General features: G+C 37.1%; 1 protein-coding gene across 7 annotated transcripts in view; it reads left to right on the top strand.

The window, feature by feature from the left end:
- Nucleotides 1-24,352, top strand: part of RALYL (RALY RNA binding protein like) — an 824,312-nt gene that overhangs the window by 767,085 nt on the left and 32,875 nt on the right. For all 7 annotated transcript variants that reach the window (XM_006153846.2, XM_006153845.2, XM_014589900.2 and 4 more), the window contains one exon: nucleotides 9,499-9,671. In XM_006153846.2, the coding sequence (XP_006153908.1) occupies nucleotides 9,499-9,671 (173 nt within the window). The remainder of the gene's footprint in view (nucleotides 1-9,498; nucleotides 9,672-24,352) is intronic.

The following is a 24,352-nucleotide window of genomic DNA, read 5'->3' on the forward strand; positions in this document are numbered from 1 at the left end:
TTCTTACTGGGCCCAATTTATAAATTCAATGTTATAGTATATATAAGAAAAGACAGCATATGTAAGATTTGGGACTCCGCAGTTTCAAGCATTTGCTGGGAGTCTGGGAATGTCTCTTCAGTGGAGGAGGGGAGATGGCCGTACATTTAAAAGGATCAGCTAAGTGAGTAAAGAGCCTTTAAGGGGCTACAAATGGTGAGCTGGTAGAAATGGAAAATTCTGTCTTTTATAACAAGCTTTGTAGAAGTAGTTCACTATAAAAACTATAAATGTTTTTAAAGAAGCAAAATTTAAGAGAGAAAAAGAGATTGAGTTGTTTTTAGCAATCAGATCAAAACTTTTCCAACCCTTACTGGTGAGTTTCCTGTGGTGGTCCCTTATATAACAGTAAAAGCAAAATTGTATTGGACACTCATTAAAAACATCAAGGAAGATTTTAGTTAAGATTTTTACAATAAGAGTCAAGACTATTACAATAGGAGATGAGTATTGAACTCAACTCTGCTATGTGGAGGCAAGAGGGTATTTGAGTGTTGGAGTAAATTAATGGAAAAATTTCAGAGGACGTTGGGGAAGATTGGTCAATACGTTTTGGGAATATGTTTGCTAATTGGCTTTTTTTATATATTTTTAAATTTTATTTTAATTTCTTGTATACATTCAGTCACATACATCACTTGGCTTGTAAAGTGAGTGTTCCAACATGAATATATTTCTCACTAGTTCAGTTGGGGATACTATACACCTTATCATCAAAGATAAAAACCCATTTTTGTGTACCATAAATGTCTTGCCTATTTTTCTCCTTAGTGTCTTTCCTCAGACTTTTGGCTCTTATTAGTATTAGGCTTCTTCTCTTCCATAGAGACTAGGAGACAGTAGCCCTCACTTTCTTAAGAACTGCATGCCAAAGGGAGTGGCTCCCAAGTCTTGAGAAAAACATTCCTGGGTTGTAGATTTACATCTCAGATGGGCAGGGAAAGAAGATACCATTCCAAGTTTTCTATAGTAAATATCCTATGAAAAGGGAGGTCTTGGGCCTATGATTAGGAAGAAGCCTGTGAAAAGTTTAGTCAAGCTGAAGAAACATTAAAGCTGTCTTGGTAATAACTCAATCATAGGCTTTCAAAACTGAGCTCTTTCTCCTCACTTTCCCATGCAAATACACTCCTCTCTGGATTCGGTCTCTGCCACGTTTTTATCCCCTTGAGCTTTCCCTTTTAGCTGATGTCCCCACTTCTAGTTTACCCCTCTCCAATTCATCTTCCTTACAGCCAGTGGATTTGCATTACTAAAACATCGAAGACCTCAGTATAAAAAGAATAGGTTCACATCCCGCTAGAGATCTACTTCAACAAGTTAGCTGCATGAAATTTGGAAAATTTATGAAATGAAAAAACTAAGGTCTGTCTCTCTTAGAATGATTGTGATATTTAGATAAACACAATATCTCAGTAATTTTTACAATGATTTATACTGAATTTGTGGTCATAGCAATAATCCAGGATACTTAATATGAACAACTTTAGTCATTTTCCCCAAAAATACTTAGGTAACTGATATTTTTTTTAATATATTTAGATAAACACAATATCTCAGTAATTTTTACAATGATTTATACTGAATTTGTGGTCATAGCAATAATCCAGGATACTTAATATGAACAACTTTAGTCATTTTCCCAAAAATACTTGGGTAACTGATATTTTTTAATCTAAAAACAACTTCCTGAGTAGTTTTCCATGATTGTTAGTAATGCCATCCTTACATCCATAGTACATTGCATCTTTCTAAATGGCATTTATTGGAATCTTTGTGTTAAATTCATATTGTATACAGGTTTTTATAGAACGCTTTAAAAGTATAGTTGATACTGGTATGCAGAAACAATGATTCCAGAAGAGTAGCTTGGTTTTAATGAATAATGTGATTGTTTTTGTATCAACATTCTTTCCAACCATCTGCTAAGTACAATTCAGCTAGCAATTATCTAGCAATTAAACCAGCATGTCAAAGAACTTAATTGCCAACACAACCAATTTTCAGAGTTATATTAATGATAATAGCTATGCAGCAAGCTCAATTTAATAAAAAAAAAACTCTTTAAACATAAATCCCAACAATTCTAACTTGTTTTATGAATCATACAAAGCTTTTGAAGCAGAAATAAAATGTGTAGGAAAAATATGTGGGTATGAAGAGTGAAATTTAATATCAAATTCTTTCCTTCTGTGGATTTTCAAGACCTTAGGCATTTTCTTTTAACCGAATACCTGTCATTTGTACTTCTTTTCCTTTGATAGTCATTGTTTAGCTTCAATGTGTGTCCCTAACCAAATAGACTCATTCATTCTTGAATGTAAAATTATCTGGATATTAAAGGGATTCAAAGTATTCTCCCCATGTGTCAAATTTTCTTTTCTATAGATGTATTAGAAAACAACCCAAAATATGGAGTCATAAATACTAAGCTGGAATTTCAACTCTTATGCTTATGAGACTAAGGGAAGCTTATTTAACTTATGCATGCCTCACTTCCCCATGTGTAAAATAATAATAAATAAGCTTACATTGAAGTATGTTTCAAGGACTAACATTAAATATTAAAAGGTCAGTACATGGTAAGCACTATTGTTAACTTATAGCCATTATAAACATTTTTTACATTGTATCTATAATTTAGAGAAATTTAGAAATATCTTTTGCACATAAGCTTCTGGCCTTTTGGTTCCTAATCTACTTTTAAAAAAAGAATAAAGTCTAATGCTAACTTACTTCTTTACTTACAAAGAAACACTTTGGTCATATATCATCCTGGTTTAAAGACGTCAAAAGACTCCAAAAGATGCCAGTGTTGAAAGGCAACTCTCATCTCATAAGACTTCACATTTTACTTTTCTCTTAAAGATTTGTCAATATTGGGGCCAGCAGGTGGTGTGGAAGTTAAGGGCGCTAGACTCCCACATGGTTGAACTTGGTTTGAATCTGGGACCTGGTGGCTTGGCAGCTTGCTTTCTCACATTCCTCTCTCTTGTGCTCATTTTTTTCTTGCTCCCTCTGTCTCTCTCTGGTCAAATTAAAAATAAATAAATAAAGTTAAGTAAAATAATTTTTTAGGGACCAGCAGATGGTGTGATGGCTACATCACTGGGCTCCAATGTAGTTTACCGTGGTTCAAGTCCCAGACCCGGTGCCTTGAACTCACACCGGGCACATGTTCATGTGTGCCCAAGATCCTGAGAGGAGAATGGAGGAGAAGGGATTGCTGTGTGGCTATCCCCCCTGGGGGGTGATTTTTCATTTTCTCTCTGTCTCTCTGGCAACTCACATGCCCTATAGCAAAAACCTCTCCCCCCCCCCAAAAAAAAAAAGATAAAAAACATTTTTTAATCAAAAAAAAAAAAAAAAAAAAAGAAAAAAAAACTTGTCAATATAAACTTGAACAACTTTCTTCTAAGAAAATCTCAGGCCCCCACATTTCACTTTGACTTTGTGGAGAGGGGCTGTCATGTAGAATGTGGCAAGAAGGTTCCCTTCACTTACTTTTAAATTCATATTTCTGCTACCATGGTGTCAAATTCAGCTGTCGCTTTGACTCTGTGAGAAGAATTTGACACTAGGAATTTATTTTCATTATTTGATTCCTTGAAATTCATGAATATATTCATCAAATATTTAATTTGTATGTAAGACTGAGTTAGCCATCAGGGATACAAAGATGAATAAAAATGTTTCTGCTCCAAAGATGCTTTAACGGCAAAGATATAAATGCACATACATACAAACACACACAAACTCATACTCTAATAAACAGTAAAAGTAGTAAGTATAAAAAGAATTATGGTGGCTCATAGGTAACATACTGATTAGGGCACTGGACTCCTACATAGCTGATTGTGGTTTGAGTCTGAACCTGACACCTTGCTTTCACACTTTCCTTCTCTCTCTGTCTCTCTCTAGTGTGCACATGTGCCCTATAGCAAACTTAAAAATAACAATAACAATGATAAATAAAATAAATAATCCTGTTTTAAAAAATAATTATGTAGATAAAGAGAATGCTACAAAGTTTAAAATAAACTAAAAATGTTAACATTCATTCCTAGGAGAAATAAAGTAGATACTTCATAAAAAATAGATTAAGTTGCTTTGTTTCTTTTTATTTCGGCAAGATAATTACTGTATAAAACTGCTTGCTATACTGTGAACTGACATGTGTTTTCATGTGTGATTCTATTCATGGAATTTGTCATCGTTTAGGGATTATAACATTTCCAGTTGAGGTACTGACAAGAATTTATGCTCACTACATATTACATATTACTGAAATGTGGGCTAATCGTATTTTTGTTAAATTTCTAGGAATCAATTAGCATTATAGTAAAGGCTTTTTTTTTTCTCAAATCAGACATTGTCTTTCAATCATTTAGCTTTACAAGTTAATGACTGAATGAATGAGGGTAATTTACAGATTTTTTTCATTGCATTTGCACGCTGTCTTTGAAACATACCATCAGAGGAATTACATGCATGTTGTATGTCAGTACAGAAAAACAAAGTATAATTCAATATATTAGGTTTATCTAAACATAGGAAAGTGAGTGCATGTACCCTATAACATTTTTTTAAAAAATAGAAAGAGGCCATGTGAAAGCTAAAATCCAAAATTATCCTTATAATGTGGGAGTCTTAATAATCAGCAGCAATGAATGATTTTGGCACTGATAATTTGTCTCTAGCAATCAAGTAATCAGTATAGGTTCAATTAAAGAGTTATTACTTTTTTTTATTGCCAGAGGGCACATGCACTTATGAGAAAGAGACATAGACAGAAAGAAACAGACAGAAAATGAGAGAGAAAGAGAAATAGGGAGAAAGCAACCCCCAATGGGACACAGTTACACTGCAGTCCCTTCTCCATTCCTACATCCTGTCAGTATTTGGCCATACAAACATGATGTGTTTTTCAAGCCACTTGGGCCAGAATCCAAACCATAGTCAGTCATATGAGACCCAACTCCCTTAACCACTAGGCTATGGATCAGCCCTAAAAAATTATTTTGAGCCATTTATAACAATGTATTTGTTAGATCTTTGCAGTTGTTTTTAAAACATTCACTTTTTTTTCCTCATTTGAGCACATAGCAACTCTCTAAAAGAGGTGTTATTTTCATGCTCACCTTTTAGAGAAGAAAACTTCAGTTACAGGACTCACATTTAACAGAAATATGGATCTCACACCTTATATCCCTTCTAGTACTTTATGTTATTTTTTCTGTGTGTCATGTATTCTGGGAGAGGTACAGAGCACATTAAGATGTTTCTCAGCAGCCAACTTGTATTGAGCTTTTTTCGTTTATAAAAAGGTTGACATTGAGTATCCCCTTTGAGTGTGACAATGATTTTATAATGCAATAGCTCAAATTTTTCAAGAAGCTTAAACACTAATGAGGAAAGCATGAGACAACAGTAGAACTAGCTATAAGACAGTGTTTGATCAGGGCTTTGGTTGATCAAAAGAGTAGGACTGATATTCATTGAGGAAGATCCAGAAAGTCAGCTTGCATTCTGAAGATAACTGAAACAAATTGATGCGTAAGCCAGATGAGGACTATGCATCTTCAAAGTCTAGTCCTATACTGGTTCCTTGAAAATTTGCTATGCTTCCTTAGCCAGAGACTTTTCTAGAGGAACAAAATAAGTACTACTTTAAACATCAAAAGTGAAGGTTCTCAAGAAATATTTCTGAAATCATTAAAGAAGGAACTGAGATACTAGACCAATGAATTTCCAATATAATGTCAATCTTGAGCAAATGTTCTTTTATGTGATATAACAAAGGGATAAACACAGTAACTTAAAATTGAGAAAGTTTGTCTTTAGGAAAAATCGTAAGATTCAAGACATTTCTCACAGTAAAGAATAGTAACAATTTGAAACTTAAACTCCTCTCACTTTCTTGAAATTCCCAGTGCTGGTTCTTGGAAGCCAGGGCATTTTGAACAAGTAGCATGGTGACTAAGTCTATTTTCTGCTGCTGTAACAGAATAAATGAGACTGGGTAATTTATTAAAAAAATAGAATTCTATTCAGCTTAGGGGTCTTGAATCCAAAAACATGGCACCAGCATCTGGCAAGTGCCTTCATGCTTCATCATTCCATGAGGGAAGGGCAGAAGAAGGACAAGTAAACTCCCAAGACAGAAAAGGAGAGGTGAACTTTTGAGATAACCAACCCGCTCCAGTGATAATGACATTAATTAGACACCTCTTGAAGGTCTCACCTCTTAATACCCTCCCAATGGCAATGCAATGTCAGCATGAGTTTTGGATGTAGCATTCAAACCATAGCAGCATCCTAGGATAGCAAGAAGTGAGGAAGTCAGATGGTAAGTCCAAACCACTGTTAGAAGAAAGAGCAGAGGGTCGAAACCAGAGTAGCCATATCCTTTGTGTAGTCTCAAGAATCAGTACAGGCAACAGAACAGAGAAATTAATTAATTAATGATTAATGTCACAGGATTCAAAGCTTTTCAGTGCTCAGACTAGTCTGTCCCTCCCATCTTTCTTGTAGGTGTGCAGATGATTTAGCCTAGGTAAAAGACATAGAATTATAGAGAACAATGATGTATGGAAGGAAGATAAATTGAAGTTTCCAGTAATTAGTAAACCTAAAGGTGTTTTTAGTCTGTATCTCTTGTCTAATTGTCTTCTTTTTAATCCAGATATTTTGGTTATCTTCTGTAGAATAAACCAATCTTTCTTTTTAAATTAACCGTTTCCCCACGTAATGTGGATAATTTTCTATATTTGGAGAAAAAATCTTGGTTAAGTTTTATGATAACCACTTTATTGTCTTCATAAGGCTTTCTACACTAAACATTACATAACATTAGAGAAAGGGGAGATTAAGGATATTGTACTTGCTTCCGTGAACTTCACTTGCACATGAAGATGAAAAGTTTAGTATTTAGGGAACCAGCAGTTAGCGTAATGGCTATGGCACTGGACTTTCATGTAGTCGACCGCAGTTCGTGTCCCGGACCCAGTGGCTTAAAGCTCACGCCGGGCACGTGTGCGTGCGTGCCCAAGATCCCGAGAGGAGAATAGAGGAGAAGGGATTGCGGCATGACCATCCCCCCTGGGGGGAGATTTCTCGCTTTCTGTCTCTATGTCTCTCTCTGTCTGTCTGGCGAGTGCAGGCTCCCTACAGCGAAAATCTCTCCAAAAAGAAAAAAAAAAGTTTAGTATTTAGGGAACCAGCAGTTAGCGTAATGGCTATGGCACTGGACTTTCATGTAGTCGACCGCAGTTCGTGTCCCGGACCCAGTGGCTTAAAGCTCACGCCGGGCACGTGTGCGTGCGTGCCCAAGATCCCGAGAGGAGAATAGAGGAGAAGGGATTGCGGCATGACCATCCCCCCTGGGGGGAGATTTCTCGCTTTCTGTCTCTATGTCTCTCTCTGTCTGTCTGGCGAGTGCAGGCTCCCTACAGCGAAAATCTCTCCAAAAAGAAAAAAAAAAGTTTAGTATTTAAAGAAAATTTACATCTCCATGGCATTACTTTGAAGCTATTAAGTTGATTGAAAAATATCAAGGGATATATAGCTTGTGTCTGTAGCTTTCTCTAAAGAAAAAAGAGTCTGAGTTTTGGTCATTTCGAAATTCCCATAATAAATATCTGTTAGCCTTGGTTGGATCTTCCAGCTGAAACATAGCCTCAGCCCAACAAGTTCTCCTGCTGTCACTCCCTGATGTTACCAGGCTTCTTTGTTCATGCTTATTGTTGCAGTTGCTGTTACTGCTATTGCTATTGTTACTGCAACAGAGTCACAGTGAAGAGCCCACTGTCTTCTTTTTGTATAAAAAAGGTCTACATACATTTATGTAGACCTTCATAGTTTGCAAGATATTTCCAAAATATAAAAGCTCTGTTAATCATCACAGCAAACCCCAGGGGCAGCTATTATGACTGCTTTTATGTAGCAAAGCTAAGAATGACTTTATGTGTTTAAGCTATCGGAGCAAATGTCCAAAACTTAGACTCAAACCCAGTATGTGTAATTTCACTGGTAAACTGAAACTAGAATCCTGTCCTCTGATATTTAGGCCAGGTCACATCTCTATCCTTCTGTCTCATTTTCAATGAACTTTATTATTTGGAGTATTAAAGTACAAGCATGCATTAATAGACATTTATTTAAAGAAGTGATTATTATTAGAATTTTAAACAATTTATAGAAAAGGCTATCTACTCATTTATACATCTTATTTTATCAGAGTTTATTAAATTACATATTAGTTATGTTTGAACATTTTTTTGCCAAGTCAAAATGTATGTGTCAATGCTTATTTCCCTTTTTATTTACATTATGGAAAACGCCAGTAATGAATACCACAAATTCTTTTAACTCTATATACTACCTTCATTGGCCATAAAATATCAATAAAGAAGCTGAAAATACAGCATCTTTTAAAACTTAAATGATGAAGTAATCATCTTATAAAATAGCAATAAGCAAAATTAGTGAAAACAACTTTTGAGATAGTCAGGAACATATGGAAATAAGCTATAGAAGAAAGGACAGAAGATGATCTCATTTATTCAGTGCCCAGTGCTTCTTGATATTTTCACAAGACATGAAAATTAACCTCTAGAAGGCATAATTATTATTCTGCCAGAGCAATATCCATTTGGGCAGGTTTTTGTAAATCGAATGCACAGACCCTGAGGAGAGGGAATTCTATTACTGTAGAGTCTAAATTCATTCATTGAGCACTTATTATTTGCAAATAACTATATTAACACTTTGATTTACTACTCTAATCCTGGAAGTTAAGGAAGTAATTATCCTAACTATATGAATGATAAAACTAAAGAATAAGGACGGTTAATCATTTCAGCTTTGCACAGCATCCCAAAGGTACTAATTACCAAGTTTGATTTTGAACTCAGGTTGTCTGACACCAGAATTTATATTTTTAGCTGTTGCAGTTCACCATGTCTGCCAATAGAATTTAGATGTCAAAATTTCAAAGGGTTGTTCATAGAGATCCATCATCTAAAACGTCACATCATCTGCCTATAAATTTTTTTCTTACTAAATTAATCTTTGCCTTTTTCAGTTAAATTGAAACTTGCCATGAGCTTTCTCCATCCTTTTTCCTTGAGTAAATAATTTCTATATGATGTCTAATGTTTTCCTTTGCTTTTGCTCTATTTTACCCTCAGAGAAAAGATTCTTATGAGAAAGAACTATATGTAAAGTAGCCAGAAAGTTCAATCTGTTTATGTAAATCTTTACTTATTTATGTACTACTATTGATACCATCTGGATTCCCTAGTTTCTGCTAATTTCATCAAAATGAAATGAATGATTTCAATCAGAGACATTTTACCCTCTACACAGATGTACTCTTTCATGGACTGTTTTTTCATGGTTTATCCAAATGGCTCATGAACGACCCAAGGTAGTAGTCATTTGCTTTTTCCCCCCCAGAAGCTCAGAAGAAGCAATTGGAAGAGAGTATAGAGCTGATCCAAGAAGAATGTGTGTCAGAAAATGCAGATCACTCTACAGAGGAGCCTGCTGAAGGAGGGCCAGATGCTGATGGAGAAGAGATGACTGATGGGATAGAGGAGGACTTCGATGAAGATGGGGGTCATGAGCTGGTAGGAACTAAACATTTGGTGTTCATACCCTTTGGGTAATGGCACTAGCATGTCAGCACTCCAGTCATTCTAAAGTAAGGATTAATTCAGTTGGGATTTCTTTCTTTCCTATATGCATATATTCAGGAAATCACCAGTAGAGTGCTTTGCACATAATAAGTGCTCAATACTTTCTTGCTAACTTGAAATACGAACATGTGAATGAATGAACAACAAAAATATTATGCGAGATTAGTTATTTCTCTTTCCCAAATACTCCATCGTGAAATGAATCTTGCATTTGTGCAGTTACAAGTGAACTGTAACTGGATGTAATATCCTGGTACTGGATGCCCATTTACTAGAAGATACCTGGCTGCCCTCTTGTTTGTAATAGTTTCCCTCATGGATGACATCTGTACTAGCTGTATGGCCAGCAGTTCTTTCTTCACTCCGTTCACTGAGATAACCATTTGGTGTATGGCCAGTTCACTATTTTCAGTGCCTGTGCTACTTGATAATTAGTTCTTATGTTTTGGGAATTTAGTTAAGATCTTTTTCTTTACATGTTCTATTTTCTTAATATTGCAACCATTACACTGCTCATTTCCAGACCATCTTTCTTGAATAACCACACCAGGGACTTGGTAAATATGTGCTCCTGATGATGTTATTTCTTATATTTTATCGACCATGAAATTAAATATACTATCTCAAAGGATTTAACTAATAAAATGATGTAGGAGTGTGCGAGCACGTGCGTGTGTGTGTGTGTGTGTGTGTGTGTGTATGTGTGTGTTGCCAACTCTTAAATATCTATGTACGGATCATATTTAACTTTTCTTACCCAAGGTAATATCAGAAATATCAGGTTCCAGTTTGTTTTAAGACCTATTGTTAGTTAGCTAATTTTGTCATGGTGTTTATGGCTTTTGTTTTGGTGTGATAACCACTTGATCCATTTTCTCTTTGCATTTAATCACTGTAGATCTTTCCAGTGTACCTCATAATTTTTTTTTCAGTGTGAATACAGTGTATATCAGTCAAGCCAAAGACATTACCATATACATTATCATCAGCAGATAACTTTTCATTTTTGTGCTATTAAATGTGTTCTTTGTTTTTTTCTCTGATCTCCTGCCTCCCACCCCCTATTACCCATCCCCTACCACTGCCCCCATACTGTGTCTAGTATCAGTAATTTTAAGGACAGCTTAATTTTACAAAATTCTATATTGACTTTGCACATTCCAGTTCCATTTAAATTTAATGGCACCTTCATTTAAACTTTTCAAATGTAAACTTAACAACCACTCCTGTCTCTACAAAAGTCTGTATCAGTTTGAGGACCTTAACCTGTTTTGAGCATTATATTGATTTCAGGGATGTACTGATTGATTAAGGATTAGAATGAAGGACAAACACATTTCTCAGCTTTCCCTTGGGCAAGACTTTAATTCAACAGCATGATTCCTTCTGATCATTCTAATCAGACTTCCATGGTCAAGATTCCATTGTCAGTGTTTTTGTCACTCTCTGGAGGCCTCCACGTACTATTTCCTGTGGTTACCTCTGTTCTTATTTTAACTACTTCTCAGCAGAATTCTGCATAACTGACCTTCCTCTTCTTCTGATAAATTCTCCTAAATTTGCCACTTAAACTATGGAGGCAGTTAGGGGCTTTGTTATGAGCCACTTTCTCTTTTTGGGACCAGCAAACAGCATAATGGTTACATCACTGGACTCCCATGTAGTCAACCACCATTCAAGTTCCTGGACCCAGCAGCTTAAAACTCATGCCGGGTGCACATGCATGCATGCCCAAAATCTCAGAAGGAGACTGGAAGAGAAGGGATTGTGGTGTGACCATCCCCCTTGGGGGTGATTTCTCACTTTCTGTCTCTCTGTCTCTCTCTGTGTCTCCAGTGAGTGTGTGCACCCTATCGCAAAAATCTCTCTAAAAGTAAAAATAAATAAATAAACCACTTTCTCTTTCTATATATATACACTTTGTCAAGGTGACTTTATCTAATAGCAGAGTTTTAAATATTATCTATAGGCCAGGTATTTCTAAATCTACATTTCTGTTCCTGATCTTGCCCTGTAACTTCAGACTCAACTATCTAGGTACCTATCTTCATCTACATCTCCAGTAAACAGCTAAAACATAACATGGCCAGAAACAGTCTTGATTGTTTTTTCCAGCCCTATTATTCTACCATAGTCTCCCTTATTCTGTTAAGTACCATCACCATCCACACAGTTATTAAGACCAAAAAAGTAAGATTATCTTTGGCAACCTCTTCACTTTCACCCTTACCTCCAAATCATAGCACAAAGCTAGTTATAACTCCACTACAAATACCCTCACCTAAACCATTATCATCTTTCCTCAGATTCTTCTTTAATTATTATTTGAATTTCTGATTTACATTTAATCATTGTGCACCTTTATGGGCGATGATATGTTTTTTACATTATATATACAGTGTGTAATAACTGAATCAAGAAAATAAATATATTAATTATTTTCAACACTTGTTGAAAATTGTACACACTTGATAGTCATTCTAAATTTTCCTCTTTTTTTGGGGGGGGAAGTGAGTGTGTATTGAATTCTCAGTGATATTTTTGCAGTAGGCAAAGATTTCTCCAGATTCGTTACTTCTAGACTAGTTTTCTTGCTTCAGTTTTTTGATCCATGTAATTAATCCTTTACAAGATGGATAAAAGTCTTTATACATCAGGTAATACCATTCCCTTGCTTAAAACCTTCTTCATATGTAGAATCAAAATCCCAAAGTGTATGAATGTAAATTGTGGTGAAGTTGGGCTAAGGATGTTAGAGAAAGAGAACTTGGTTAAGAGAATAAGAGAGAGTTTGCTAGGCTGAAAAGAAAGGGAGTCTAGTGTGTTAACCTCTCGAGAGAGAGGAGGAATGGACAGTATCAAATTTGAGAAAAATAAAAAAGATTTGTAAAATCTTTATTTCTATAGAAAATATAAAAGATTACAAATTGGAAAAACACGTAAAGATTGACATTGTTAATAACCAGTTAAGGTTAATAAACAAAAACTAATAGAGTAGTATTTTGCACACTTGAAGGTGTATTAGAATGACCTGGAACACTTAACAAACAGATTGTCATGTCTCATTCTGATTCAGTATGCTGAAGAGGGGCAGGGGTGTCTAGGAATTTGCATTTCCAAAAAGTTCTGAAATCATACTGCTGCTGCTGGTCTGGGGATCACACTTGAAGAGCTGCTCTTATGAAGTAGCTAAGAAGTTAATCTACCCAGCTGTAGAACTTTCTCAATTGGCTTTTATCAGTTCTGGTAAAAGTATGAAGAAAGCAAACAGGTTCAGAGATGGATTTTATCAGATAAGTGCAAAGAAAACCAATAAATAAAGGGAGACAAGGAGATCAGTTTAAAGAAAAAAAAGTGGCTGACTACATGAGTCACAGAATGTAACTAGAATATATTGGACAGAAAACAGGAGGGACTTGAGAAAGAGAAAATATAGGTCCAGCAGGAATAGAAGTCCATATGATGGTAAGGACCAGAGAAATGTAAACTAAACAAGAGAGAGACGAGGGTTGTATTTACAGACTGAGGTTTTTCGGAGGTACACAGTTTTAGTGATGGGCTGGTCCGTGGGAGGGGGTGATGGAAGTAGATCAGAGTAAAGGTCACCGCAGGTCAAGGATTCACAGTACGGACAGGCTCTGATGCCAGATGGGGCAACTGAATGTGCATAATTTCACTCCAAATACTGGATGGGAAGTGAAAGAATAAGTCAGGTACTAAAAGTCTCCCATGAAAAAGATAGCATAGATCATTTTAGTCCCAGATCTGTCATTATCCAGTGAGATTGAATCAGCTTAAACAAATAAAGTTCGGAGCCTTCAGGTTTTTTACCAATAAAATAATAAGGAAAGGTCAGAAATATCTAAAATCCATTTTGTTTGGTTTTCCCATGAGTATGTGTCCCAGGAACCACATGTCTGAAGGAACAAGGCTTGACCATGCAGACATGAAATAAATCCAAAACAATGTTTTGCTTATGCTCCAAACATGCAAAAAATTAAATGAGTAAAGCTCTGCTGCCTGGAGGTACTCAAGTGTTATCCATCAGCACCTGCATTATAACCATAGATTAGGGAGCGAAAGAATTAAATCCTATCTCTAGCAATTCATTTTGTTTCTAAAACTAGGAAAATAATGAATGGGGGTGAATTTAACTTTCAGTCTTTGTGATCTGCATGGAGACTAGTGAGTTCCTCCTAAACACTGGCCAAAGGAAAACTGTGTCCTTTCTAGATCACATAAACCTTGGTTCCTAAGAGGCAAAGTAAAAAGAAAATCTTCTCTTTTTGTTATAACAAAGGGTATTATAGATATGAATAGCAAAGATACAGTATAATTGGGTTTTTAGCCCATGCTGTAAGAATCAAAAAGAAAAGCCGGTATCCACGTGTCCAGTCAGCTACTCAAAGCAATCCAGAATGGCATTCCAAAGGAATGAGTGGGAAACAAAAATCAGACATGAGTCATGGAGCGTTCAGCAAAGTGAGCTGATGAGCTCCCTGTGGTGGTGGTGCCCCTCATGGAGCTCTGGCAGCTGAAGGCACAAGCACTGGCTGTCTGTGTAATGTCTTATTCTAATGATCGGGTTGTTGGAAGTCATGATGCATTTTTGTATAGAACATAGAAAAAATACATCATGACTTGTCTGACAACTCAATATTTAGTTAATGCAATTGATTTCCACGGAGCAGTCCATTCAGCTAGCATTTGGGATCTTAGTATGTGAGAACCAAGTACTACAAAAACATGCAAAGGTAACTAAAACTATTGCTTTGTGTGTGAAATGAAGTGTTTCAGAACATAGTTCTTTGTCTCAAGTAGCTTAGTATCTTGTAGAGAGATGACTGATATCTTCATGTATAAAATAAAATAACAGGTTTGGGCTGGAAAATTTATAAGAAGTCAGCCAAGGCTAAAAAGACTATAATTCCACAATAATATATACCTATCAATTTCATTAGTACATAGAAATGAAGACATGAATTTAGTTAAAATTGAGCTTCCTGTTGATGTGCTATATATATATGCCCTATCAAGCAAATGGCCATACATCCATTTGAGGATAAATCCATTAGCAAATACATATTGATTATTAAGTGCACGGCACTGAGATTTGTGCTACAAGGAATAAATGAGGAAAGGTGTTTCTTCCCTAGAGAAGTAGATATGAATTCATTGAGGACAAAGGCCACAGGGAAAAAAAATACAAAGCAGTATATTATGGTAAAAACTAAATGACAGGGAATCACACGTAGCTGGGATAGTGAAAGGCCTGGAAGAAGTAGGACTGAAACTTCACCTTGAAGGATGTCAAATTACAGGAAAAGCATGTGCTAACGTCAAGAAAAGGATATTCAAATCATCTTTATTGACCCCAAATCAATTCATAATAACATACATAAAATTAAAAATGCATTCAATATTTCATACAGTAGGTAGTAACCCAGTAGATAGGAATAGGGCTTTTTTTTTTTTTTAACAATAAAACTACTGGAAGTTCCACAAATAAGACATTTACCCCTCAAGCTCTTTTATTCCCTTTATTCATATCCACCAAATTCTACCCTATGTAAAATTATATAATCCAAAGTAAAAGTGATCTGTGCCATAATAGAAATACTACAGGAAAAAAGTAAGTGCTTAGCGTTCTGCTGTTCGAAGGGTGAATGAACTCTCCCCAGATGTATGAGAAAAGGCTTCTGTGCATGCTCTAGGCTATTACAAAGCCGGCAGCTGTATTATGGAACTTTAGAGAGTACTCAGGTGTCTGTCAAAGCAGAGTTTTTGGTCAACTTATATCCAGTACCTAGAGTGTTGTCTAAAAATGCCAATATAGATTATCTGGGGAAACAGCCCAGAAATGTGTGCTTTTATCAGGCTGAGGTTTGGAAACAGCAGAAGTAAACCATCAATTCCCAAAGGAAACTAGAAACAAGCAAAATATTTGAAATGGATTAAAGAGAATTTCAGTTCTTTTCAATTTTACTTGTAATGACTTTTTCCCCCCAACTACACACAATTCAACCAGACAAATTTAGTAAGAATCCACCGGAGAATTACCTAGCTAGATTGTACCATCCTTCAGCATGGGAGCTGCATACTACATAATAATACATCTTTCAGGATTTAATAAAACATTCGCTAAGTAGTAAGTCACCTGAGCTTACCAGCTATTGAATATCTATTCACATTGGGGAAGGTCTGGACCACAAACCCAATCCAACAGTCAAAGAGAACTCAAAGCAAGCATTCTGGTATACCACTGGAAAACTTGAGGGCATAGGACATTCTGATCAATATTCTCAATCCTTCTTTATGAGCAAGACTGAATAGGTCTTCTACTTTTTGAAAGTTTTTGTTCCTTTCCTAATGAAATCTTCCACCTGGATGCTCCCTCTTATCAACTGTGCTCCTATTATCCTTTGGACTGAATGCCACCCAAAGGACAAACAGGAACTTGTCAGACTGTTCCGTCCCCCCAATACCTGCCAACTGCATTAGTTAGAACTACGAATTACAAGGAAGCAAGAAATTGGTTACTTAATCTGTTTGATTTGGGGCATGTATTTCAGCACAGCAGTCAAAGACCTCATCTTGAACTCTCCTTCCATTATACGCTGTTTTCCCTGGCCTCCTGAGAGGACATAATGAGGCCATAAAGAAAGCTGTCCCATAATCTGGATGGAGGTGCACACAGGATAAATAACCATGGTGCGTGGTGTCCTGAAAGTAACCTGGCCTGGGTGGACTACTGTTGAGGCACACATAGCTATGGCCATGACAGCTAACTGACCAGTTCTTAACAGAATGGGATGTGGCTGCGTCTTTGATGTGAAGCCAAGACAGACATCTTTCCTTCTAGCTCTTCACCCTGGAATTCTACCTTGAGGAACTCTTATCTCTCTATAATAAAGACTTTTCGTAATGAATTTCAGAATTGCAATTCTTAGCATCTCTCTTAATTCCAATCATTTTTATTTTAGCTAAAGAACTCTGCCTTGCCCATGGAGGAAATTTTGGTACTTTTCCTGGACACTAGGTGTGTGTGTTGTTACAAATAACTCTGCTTGCAATCTGACAGAAGCCAGTTCAAATCTCCAAGACCTTGTGTATTCGACTTACTTGATTGAACTCAATTTTTCATCTATTAAGAGGGTATTGACAATAATATGTGTCTGACTAAGGACTGCTATGAGAAGTAAATGAAGTACTGTCTAAAAGGCACATGCCTGCCACAGAATAGGCTTTCAGTTAAAACTGATAAAATCTCTTGTGTTTTTGTTGTAAACAAAATGGTACTTTTTATATATTTCCTATTTTCTTGCTCTCTTTAGTTTCATTAATTTAATATTGGTAGCCCCATTGTTATCATGTCTCTCTGATGGGTATATGTTAGATCAAGGTTATATTAGTAAGGAATGTCTACTGGCTTCATTTCGGCCTCTGCATTGCTGCAGTGCCTTTGCTACCCCTTCAGATCTGCCAGCTATTACCAGGGCTTCCCAGAAGTGCCTTAGCTATGGCTGGGAACATGCACCAGTTTGTGCTTCTGCCTGCCCGCTGCTTCCTCTCTCCTCAAAAATGCAGCCCTGTTGGAGCTTTTGCTGCTGCCATTTGTGAGAAGACAGTGTTCTCAGCTGATGCAGATGCTTCTCCCCCACCCAAAGAGGCAATGCTCATATGGTGCAGCAGATGTGGTTTCCCTCCAGGTCTCATTGTGTTGAAAAACTCTCCCAGGTTCCACATTAATGTTGGGGGAATGCTGTCTCTCTTGTCCCTCTTCCCAGCTCAAAGTTGTAAGTTGTCATCAAATAGACCTCAAAATACCACAGCATGAAACCTGAACCATGAATTCCAGCCTCAAGGAAATCAGATCTTTGAGTTACTGTCTAAATATTTTGCAGTAACTGCCTGCTGCTGCTGCCCTTTTTCTCTGCATGTAAGTTGTCATCAAATAGACCTCAAAATACCACAGCATGAAACCTGAACCATGAATTCCAGCCTCAAGGAAATCAGATCTTTGAGTTACTGTCTAAATATTTTGCAGTAACTGCCTGCTGCTGCTGCCCTTTTTCTCTGCAAGGTCTAAAAAAAAAAAAAAAAAAAAAAAAGGCCCCTGCCACTTGGGCCCTATTCAAACTTAAGCCTGGCCATGGCCAGGTCATTCTGCTCCAAACTCTCCAATAATTGAGCACCCTATTCAGAAAAGAAGCTCTCACAGTGCTCTACAGGACCCTGTATGATCTTGCCCTGGATATCTCTCTGATCTGGTTCCCAGTTCTCTCCCACCCACCCCCACATCAGCTCTGTAGTTTCCAGGCACACAGCATTCACCTCAGTGCCTTGGCATTTGCTATACCTCTGAATGTGGAGAACAGGAAAAATGAGGCCAGACTATAAAAGGCCTGATGCTGTGCTAGATGTTTGAAGTTTACCCCAAATTCTCAGTGTAAGTAGACTGAACAGTGCCTGTGCATAAGAGAATTTGAATGCAGTACAACTCAGCCACAGTGGCACAACGGTAATGCAACACTCTTTTATGCTAATCCCACAAGGGAAGGTCTCGTGTCCCAAGGGCTCCCTGTACTTGCAGAGCTGGGTGAGGTGCTCAGGCTGGATCTCAGCAATAAGAACCCTGTTTGTGTGTGTGAGTGTGTTGTGTGTCTCAAAAGAAATAAATAAGCTTAAAAGGCAAAAAAGAAAAAAGAAAAAATTCCATACAACCTAATGATCTGATGCAAATGTTTTTGGAATGAGATAGAAATAGGGTTCCCATATTTAGCAAATAAAAATACAGGACACCCAGTTAACTTTGCATTTCAGAGGAATAGTGAATAATTTTTTAGTATTAATGTGTCCTAAATATTACATGTGACATACTTATACTAGAAAAAATGAATCTGAAATTCAAATACAAATGCCCTTCCTATATTTCATTTGGCAGCCCTATGTAGAAATGGGATTGAATGCTGGCCTTAAATAAATGAGGTTGGCAGGTGGCATGGTAGTTAAGGAGCTGGACTCCCACATGGCTGACTGCAGCTTGAGTCCCGGACTTGGTGGCTTACTATCTCACTTTCCCTTTCTCTCTTTGTCTCTCTCTAGGCAAATTAAATAAATACATACATACACAAATAAATAAAATTAAATAATCATTTTTTTTTAAAAAAAAGAACAGCCTTGATATTGTCATCTATGAAATTGGAATAATAATATCATCCCATTCCTGTAAAGATTAAATAATACGGGGACTGCAGTTCAAACCATTGGCACAAAGCAAGCAAGTACATTGCAGCAATTGCTATCATTATTGCTATGACCATGATGATCTCATTTTTTCAAGTGGCTCTTTCAATACAATGTTACAACATTTCTGTCAACATCATCTTCATATGGAACTTTATGTCTTCACAGGCCCTAGAGTACTCAAATTGTTAGAAAGCACTTATTTGATAAGAAAGCCTTCAGGAAACAAATGTAATATTCTGAGGAGCATCATACTTTGATTTCATCTTGTTAATTTTTCTTTGATTTTATAGTTGCTGGCTTGGAATTTCTTTTTAAGTCCCTTTCTTATGACTTTCTTGAAAAGATAATGCTAACTGTAGCCTATGATGACAGATGGCTTTCTTTTTGCTTTTGCAATAGATTTGCTCCCCAGCTTTTGTGATATCTGGATTTTGTGAAGTTAGTAACAGAGGCCACTTTGTGGCTTATGGAATCTGAACATGTAAGAAGCCTGATACATCACATTTTCTTTAATCATCCAATCACTTATTCATTAAAACGACAGAAGACATTTTTATTAAAATAGTGGAAATTCAGTAATGTGTCAGATAGTGTTGTTAAAGATTCACAGAATAAGAGCTCTCACTGCATAGAAGGGGTACTACAAACAGGACCAATGAATAAAGTAGTGACAAAAATAGTTTGAAAGGTGCAATTATCACACGAATCATGCAACAGAGTGTGGGAGATGAGAAGGTACAGCAGATAAACCTGAACAGACTTCATAAAGGTCACAACCTTTATGACATTCCACCTTAAAGGTTCTTAAAGAATGGAAAAAAAAAAAAAAGGCGTTTGTTAGAACAAAGAGAATGAGATGACATTCCGGACAGAAAGAATAGAATATCAAAATAAGAAAACCTTGAAAGAATTTGGGAAGGATGTTGGGCAGTTGGAGAATGAGGTGACATTCCAGACAAAAAGAATAGAATATACCACAAGACAGCCTTCAAAGAACTTGGGAAGTTATGAGGCAGTTGCAGTTTAGGTTGGCTTAAGGATCAAAACTCAGGATGGCCCGAGGACCTGCAGTATCATATGATGTGGAAACTTGTTAGACACACAGATTCTCAGGCTCTGAACCATCCTCACTAGATAACAAAATCTGGGGGTGGATCTCAACAATCTGTACTTTATTAACCATTTTAGGTGATTCTGATGTTTACCGCAGCTCAAGAATACTCGTATACAACAGTCGGGTTTTCTAACTTGGGTTTACAGAGCACCACTAACAGTGCTTTTTTATAAATACCAATGACAGACATCGTAGCCATAACACATAAATTAAAACGGGGTCCAAAGGATGTTTTAATGGCAGGATTAAGAATTCACTGGAACAGGGCTTACGGTACATAAAGAAGGAAGGATAAATAAACACCTCACCAAATAAGAAGTACATGCAAACACACTAGAAATCAATCTTCAACAACATACAAACTAAAATGTCAATAGGGTAACACTGCATCCATCCCCCCAGAATGGCCAAAGTTAACAGATGTCATCTGTTGGCAAGATATAGAAGATAGGATCTAAACAGACAGAAGTTGCCTGAAGGGTCGAGGTTAGGGGCAGGGATTGAGTTTCTTGGAATGTCATTCTGTACCTTCTCCTGGTGAAAATTCACTTTTATTTCAATACTCACGTCCAATAGAACACTCTTTAGAAACCTTCCTGATGTTCCTAGGTGGTTAAGAACCTCTTCCACATCTCAAACAAACCTCTACTAGGACGCGAAGTAGACGGAAAACCCTTGGAGGCCTGGGTTTCTCGATTCATTTTGGGTCTCTCATGCATGACACAGTCCCAGCACACATACGGCCTAGACGAGTGGGTGGAGACAAGGATGACGCTTCACTTGACATTCATCGACGCCCTGTGCTACACCACCATGTGTTTCCATATGCTGCCTCCTCTTCCTTGAGCAAGTTCCACTCTATCCACCTAGTGATCTCTTCAAGATCATTTCGTGTCACCTTCTCTCTGAATTTGTCTCTGAAAAGGGACACAAAGACACATTCCTTTGGGTTTCCTTCTTTCTTTGGGCCATGCTCATACATTGCTGGTCATACCTGAATTCCTATGCTCTAATGAATGCTATTTCATTTTTTCTGACTCCACCATTTGTAAATTATTCAGGGCTTAATTTATTTTTCCAAGTTCAGCGCTTAGCCTATGTTAATGTTAATAAAGACTGGTTAAAGGCAGAGAAAGGAAAATGTCCTCAGATTACCTCAAATACATGATCAGCAACGGCAAGCATGTGTTATTGTCTGCTGTAATCAGATGGTGTTCTAAATTTACTTTTGTGTGTGTTCCTTCTGTGATTTAGAGGATTATTATACAAAGCAGAGAAGCCAGCAGTTTTCATTATAACCTGTTCACTAGGTCACTCAGGCAACAGCCTGAGTTTTAAAGGCACTGAGGAGGAGCAACAGAAGGAAGCTTAAAACCAACACATCAAAGTCAACACAGCGGAGTCGGCTCTGTTGTGCTGGTTTCCAGAGGTTCTGTAACATTGTCTCCCATGAGTGCAAAAATGTAAAGATGCAGTAACCTGAATTTAGTTAGCAACGCTAGAACACGAGTTATAAAACAAACCAGAAAATAAACTTCTCTCCTCTCTACCACTCCTGATCTGAGATTTTTACAACCAAAAGGAGAAAAAAAATAAAAAGTTCATAAAAAGTTTAATTTCAGAAGATTCAAAACTGTTATGGCCAGGCAAGTAAAACAGATACTCTGATTTTAGTGACGGTAGAGAAGACAATGTGGTCATTAGAAAATAGGCTTTTGAGATGAGGGTTTTTGAGATGTTAAGACTGTTATATAATAGCAGACACACCATTTTCCAACTGCCTCTAAGGATGCTAAAAGAAAAATAATAAAGTATGGATTTAAAGAAAATAAAATATTTTGACCCCCCTGAGTTTCTATATAGAGTATAACAAAAGAGGGAGACAACAGGTTCTGAGGTCCTTTGGAAATGAGAAGAAATAGCCTTATATATGCAAAGGTAGGGAAAAAAGAGCAACTTTCTCAGAAGTGCTCTAATGTTCTAGAAGAAAAGAGAGTGATAGAAACTATTAATTCTGTCAGATTTCAAAAGGTTGGTTGAGAATGTTATTGGAAAAATGAAACAAACCTGCCAACAAAAAGAAAAAGAGCACTGGGTGAAGTTGAACAGGCAAGGAAGGCTTCATTCCAAGCTATCGTAGGCCAGTCCCACAGTCTAATGGTTGAGGGAGCTGCATCTCACATGGCCAATGGCAGTTTGAGCTCAGTTCTGGCACCTCGAAAAGCATGTTAGGTACAGGTATGTGTGTTGCCCTGAATTCCAACAGGGTAAAGAACTGGAGAAGGGATTGCAGTGTGTGACCACACTCCATTGGGTGGTGCTTTCTCTCACTCTCTCTTCTCGCTTGCTGTCCCTCTCTCTCCTCTCTCTTTTCTTCTCTCTCCTCTCTCTTTCTCTCTCTCTAAGTACACATGCCCACCAGCAATTAATACAAAATAAAAATTTTCAAAAGGAGTCAAGACTATTGTAATAGAAGAGAGAGACTGAACTCAACTCCACTGAAGCAAAACTCAAGAGCAGTTTTGGGGTTTGTTTTCATTAATGAATTAATTTATTTTTTTAAAAATCATTTGTTGGCTTGTTATGTATTATTATTACAATTTTTAATGTGATCAGTGAGAGACAGAGAGAGGAGACAAAGTGAGAAAGCAAGCTGTGAAGTGTGGGACTTGAACCACAGTCAGCCAAGTGGAAGTCCAGCACCTTAACCTCCATGCCACCTTCTGGTCCCTAATTTTTTTTACTTATTAACATAGTAATTGTGCCTATTTGTGGAGTACAATGTGACGTTTCAATATAGGTATATATTGGGTAATGATCAAGTTATGGTAATTAGAGTAGCCATCACCTTAAACATTTGAGATAGGAGTAAAATGGAGGTTTCCAAAGACAGGAGAATAGAGCCTAGGGAGAGATGGGGAGAGGTTGCTTAATGGGTTACAGCATGGTAGGAGGAATGAGTTGTGGTACTCTAATGCAAATAGGGTAACTGTCGATAACAGTAGTATAATGTAGATTTCAGATGGCCAGAAGAGAGGGTTTTGAATATTCTCTCTGCAAGAGAGTGTTTAAGCAATAAGGGTGAGCTAGTGGAAAAGTGCTGGAGAATGCAAGGGGAGCCTGGTCCATGCATAAAGCTATCTGCAGTTAGCTAAATGATACTTAAGTTAGACTTCTCTACTGAGAACAAGAGCTAGGAGAAAGATGGATGTAAGGAAAGACTCCCAGGTCCTTGAGAACATTGTTCCTGGCAAGAAGCTGGGAGAAAATTTATGTCTCAAAATGCAAAAGAAATGTTTATAATTCAAGTTGTCTAAAGTAAATACTCTAAGAAAAGGGAGATTAGAGTGATAGAGTCAAAAAGAAACCTATCTGGAATTTTTTCAAGCTGAAGGGACCCTCTGTGTCATTAGGACAAAAATCTCACACATTTTTACCACAAAACAAAACAAGGGAGAGTTATCTCCCAAGAGACAAACACCTGTACCTTATGAAGATCTCCAGTTCCTGGGAGACCTCAGAGCTAATTTCAGAGCTACACTGTTACATTTGCCAAAATAAAAAGTATCTTGTCATAGCAATGAGTGACTTCATTCAAAAAGATTATTGCAACTCTGGGAGATATTGGAGTAGGTAAAGACTTCTTAAATAAGACTCCCAAAGCACAGGCAATAATGCCTAAAATAGACAAGTGGGACTATATTAGACCAAGAAGTTTCTGCACAGCAAAGGACACAGTATCAAGTGTGAACCGACAACCCTCAGAATGGGAAAATATTTTTGTTAAATATGCTTCAGACAAGGGACTGATAACCAGAATACACAGGGAACCCAAGTGCCTTATGCGAAAATAAATGATTAACCCAATTAAAAGATGGGAAAATGAGCTGAACAAAAATCTGTCTAAGGAAGACATATGAACAGTCAAAAAGCATATGAGGAAATGCTCAACATCCCTAATCATAAGGGAGATGCAGATAAAAACCACAATGAGATACCACCTAACCCCTGTCAGAATGGCAAAGATTAAGAATATAAAAAGTGATAAGTGTTGGCAGGGATGTGGTGAAAAGTGAACCCTCCTACACTGTTGGTGGGAATGTAAACTAGTTCAACCACTGTGGAGAACAATATGGAGGTTCCTCAAAGATCTACAAATAGAACTACCATTTGACCCAGCAATCCCACTTCTGGGTATTTACCTGAAAGACAGGAGAACGCTCAGTCAGAAAAGTGCTTGCACATCAAT

This window comes from Tupaia chinensis, unplaced genomic scaffold, assembly GCF_000334495.1.
Source record: "Tupaia chinensis unplaced genomic scaffold, TupChi_1.0 Scaffold000388_1, whole genome shotgun sequence".
Lineage (NCBI taxonomy): Eukaryota > Metazoa > Chordata > Mammalia > Scandentia > Tupaiidae > Tupaia > Tupaia belangeri.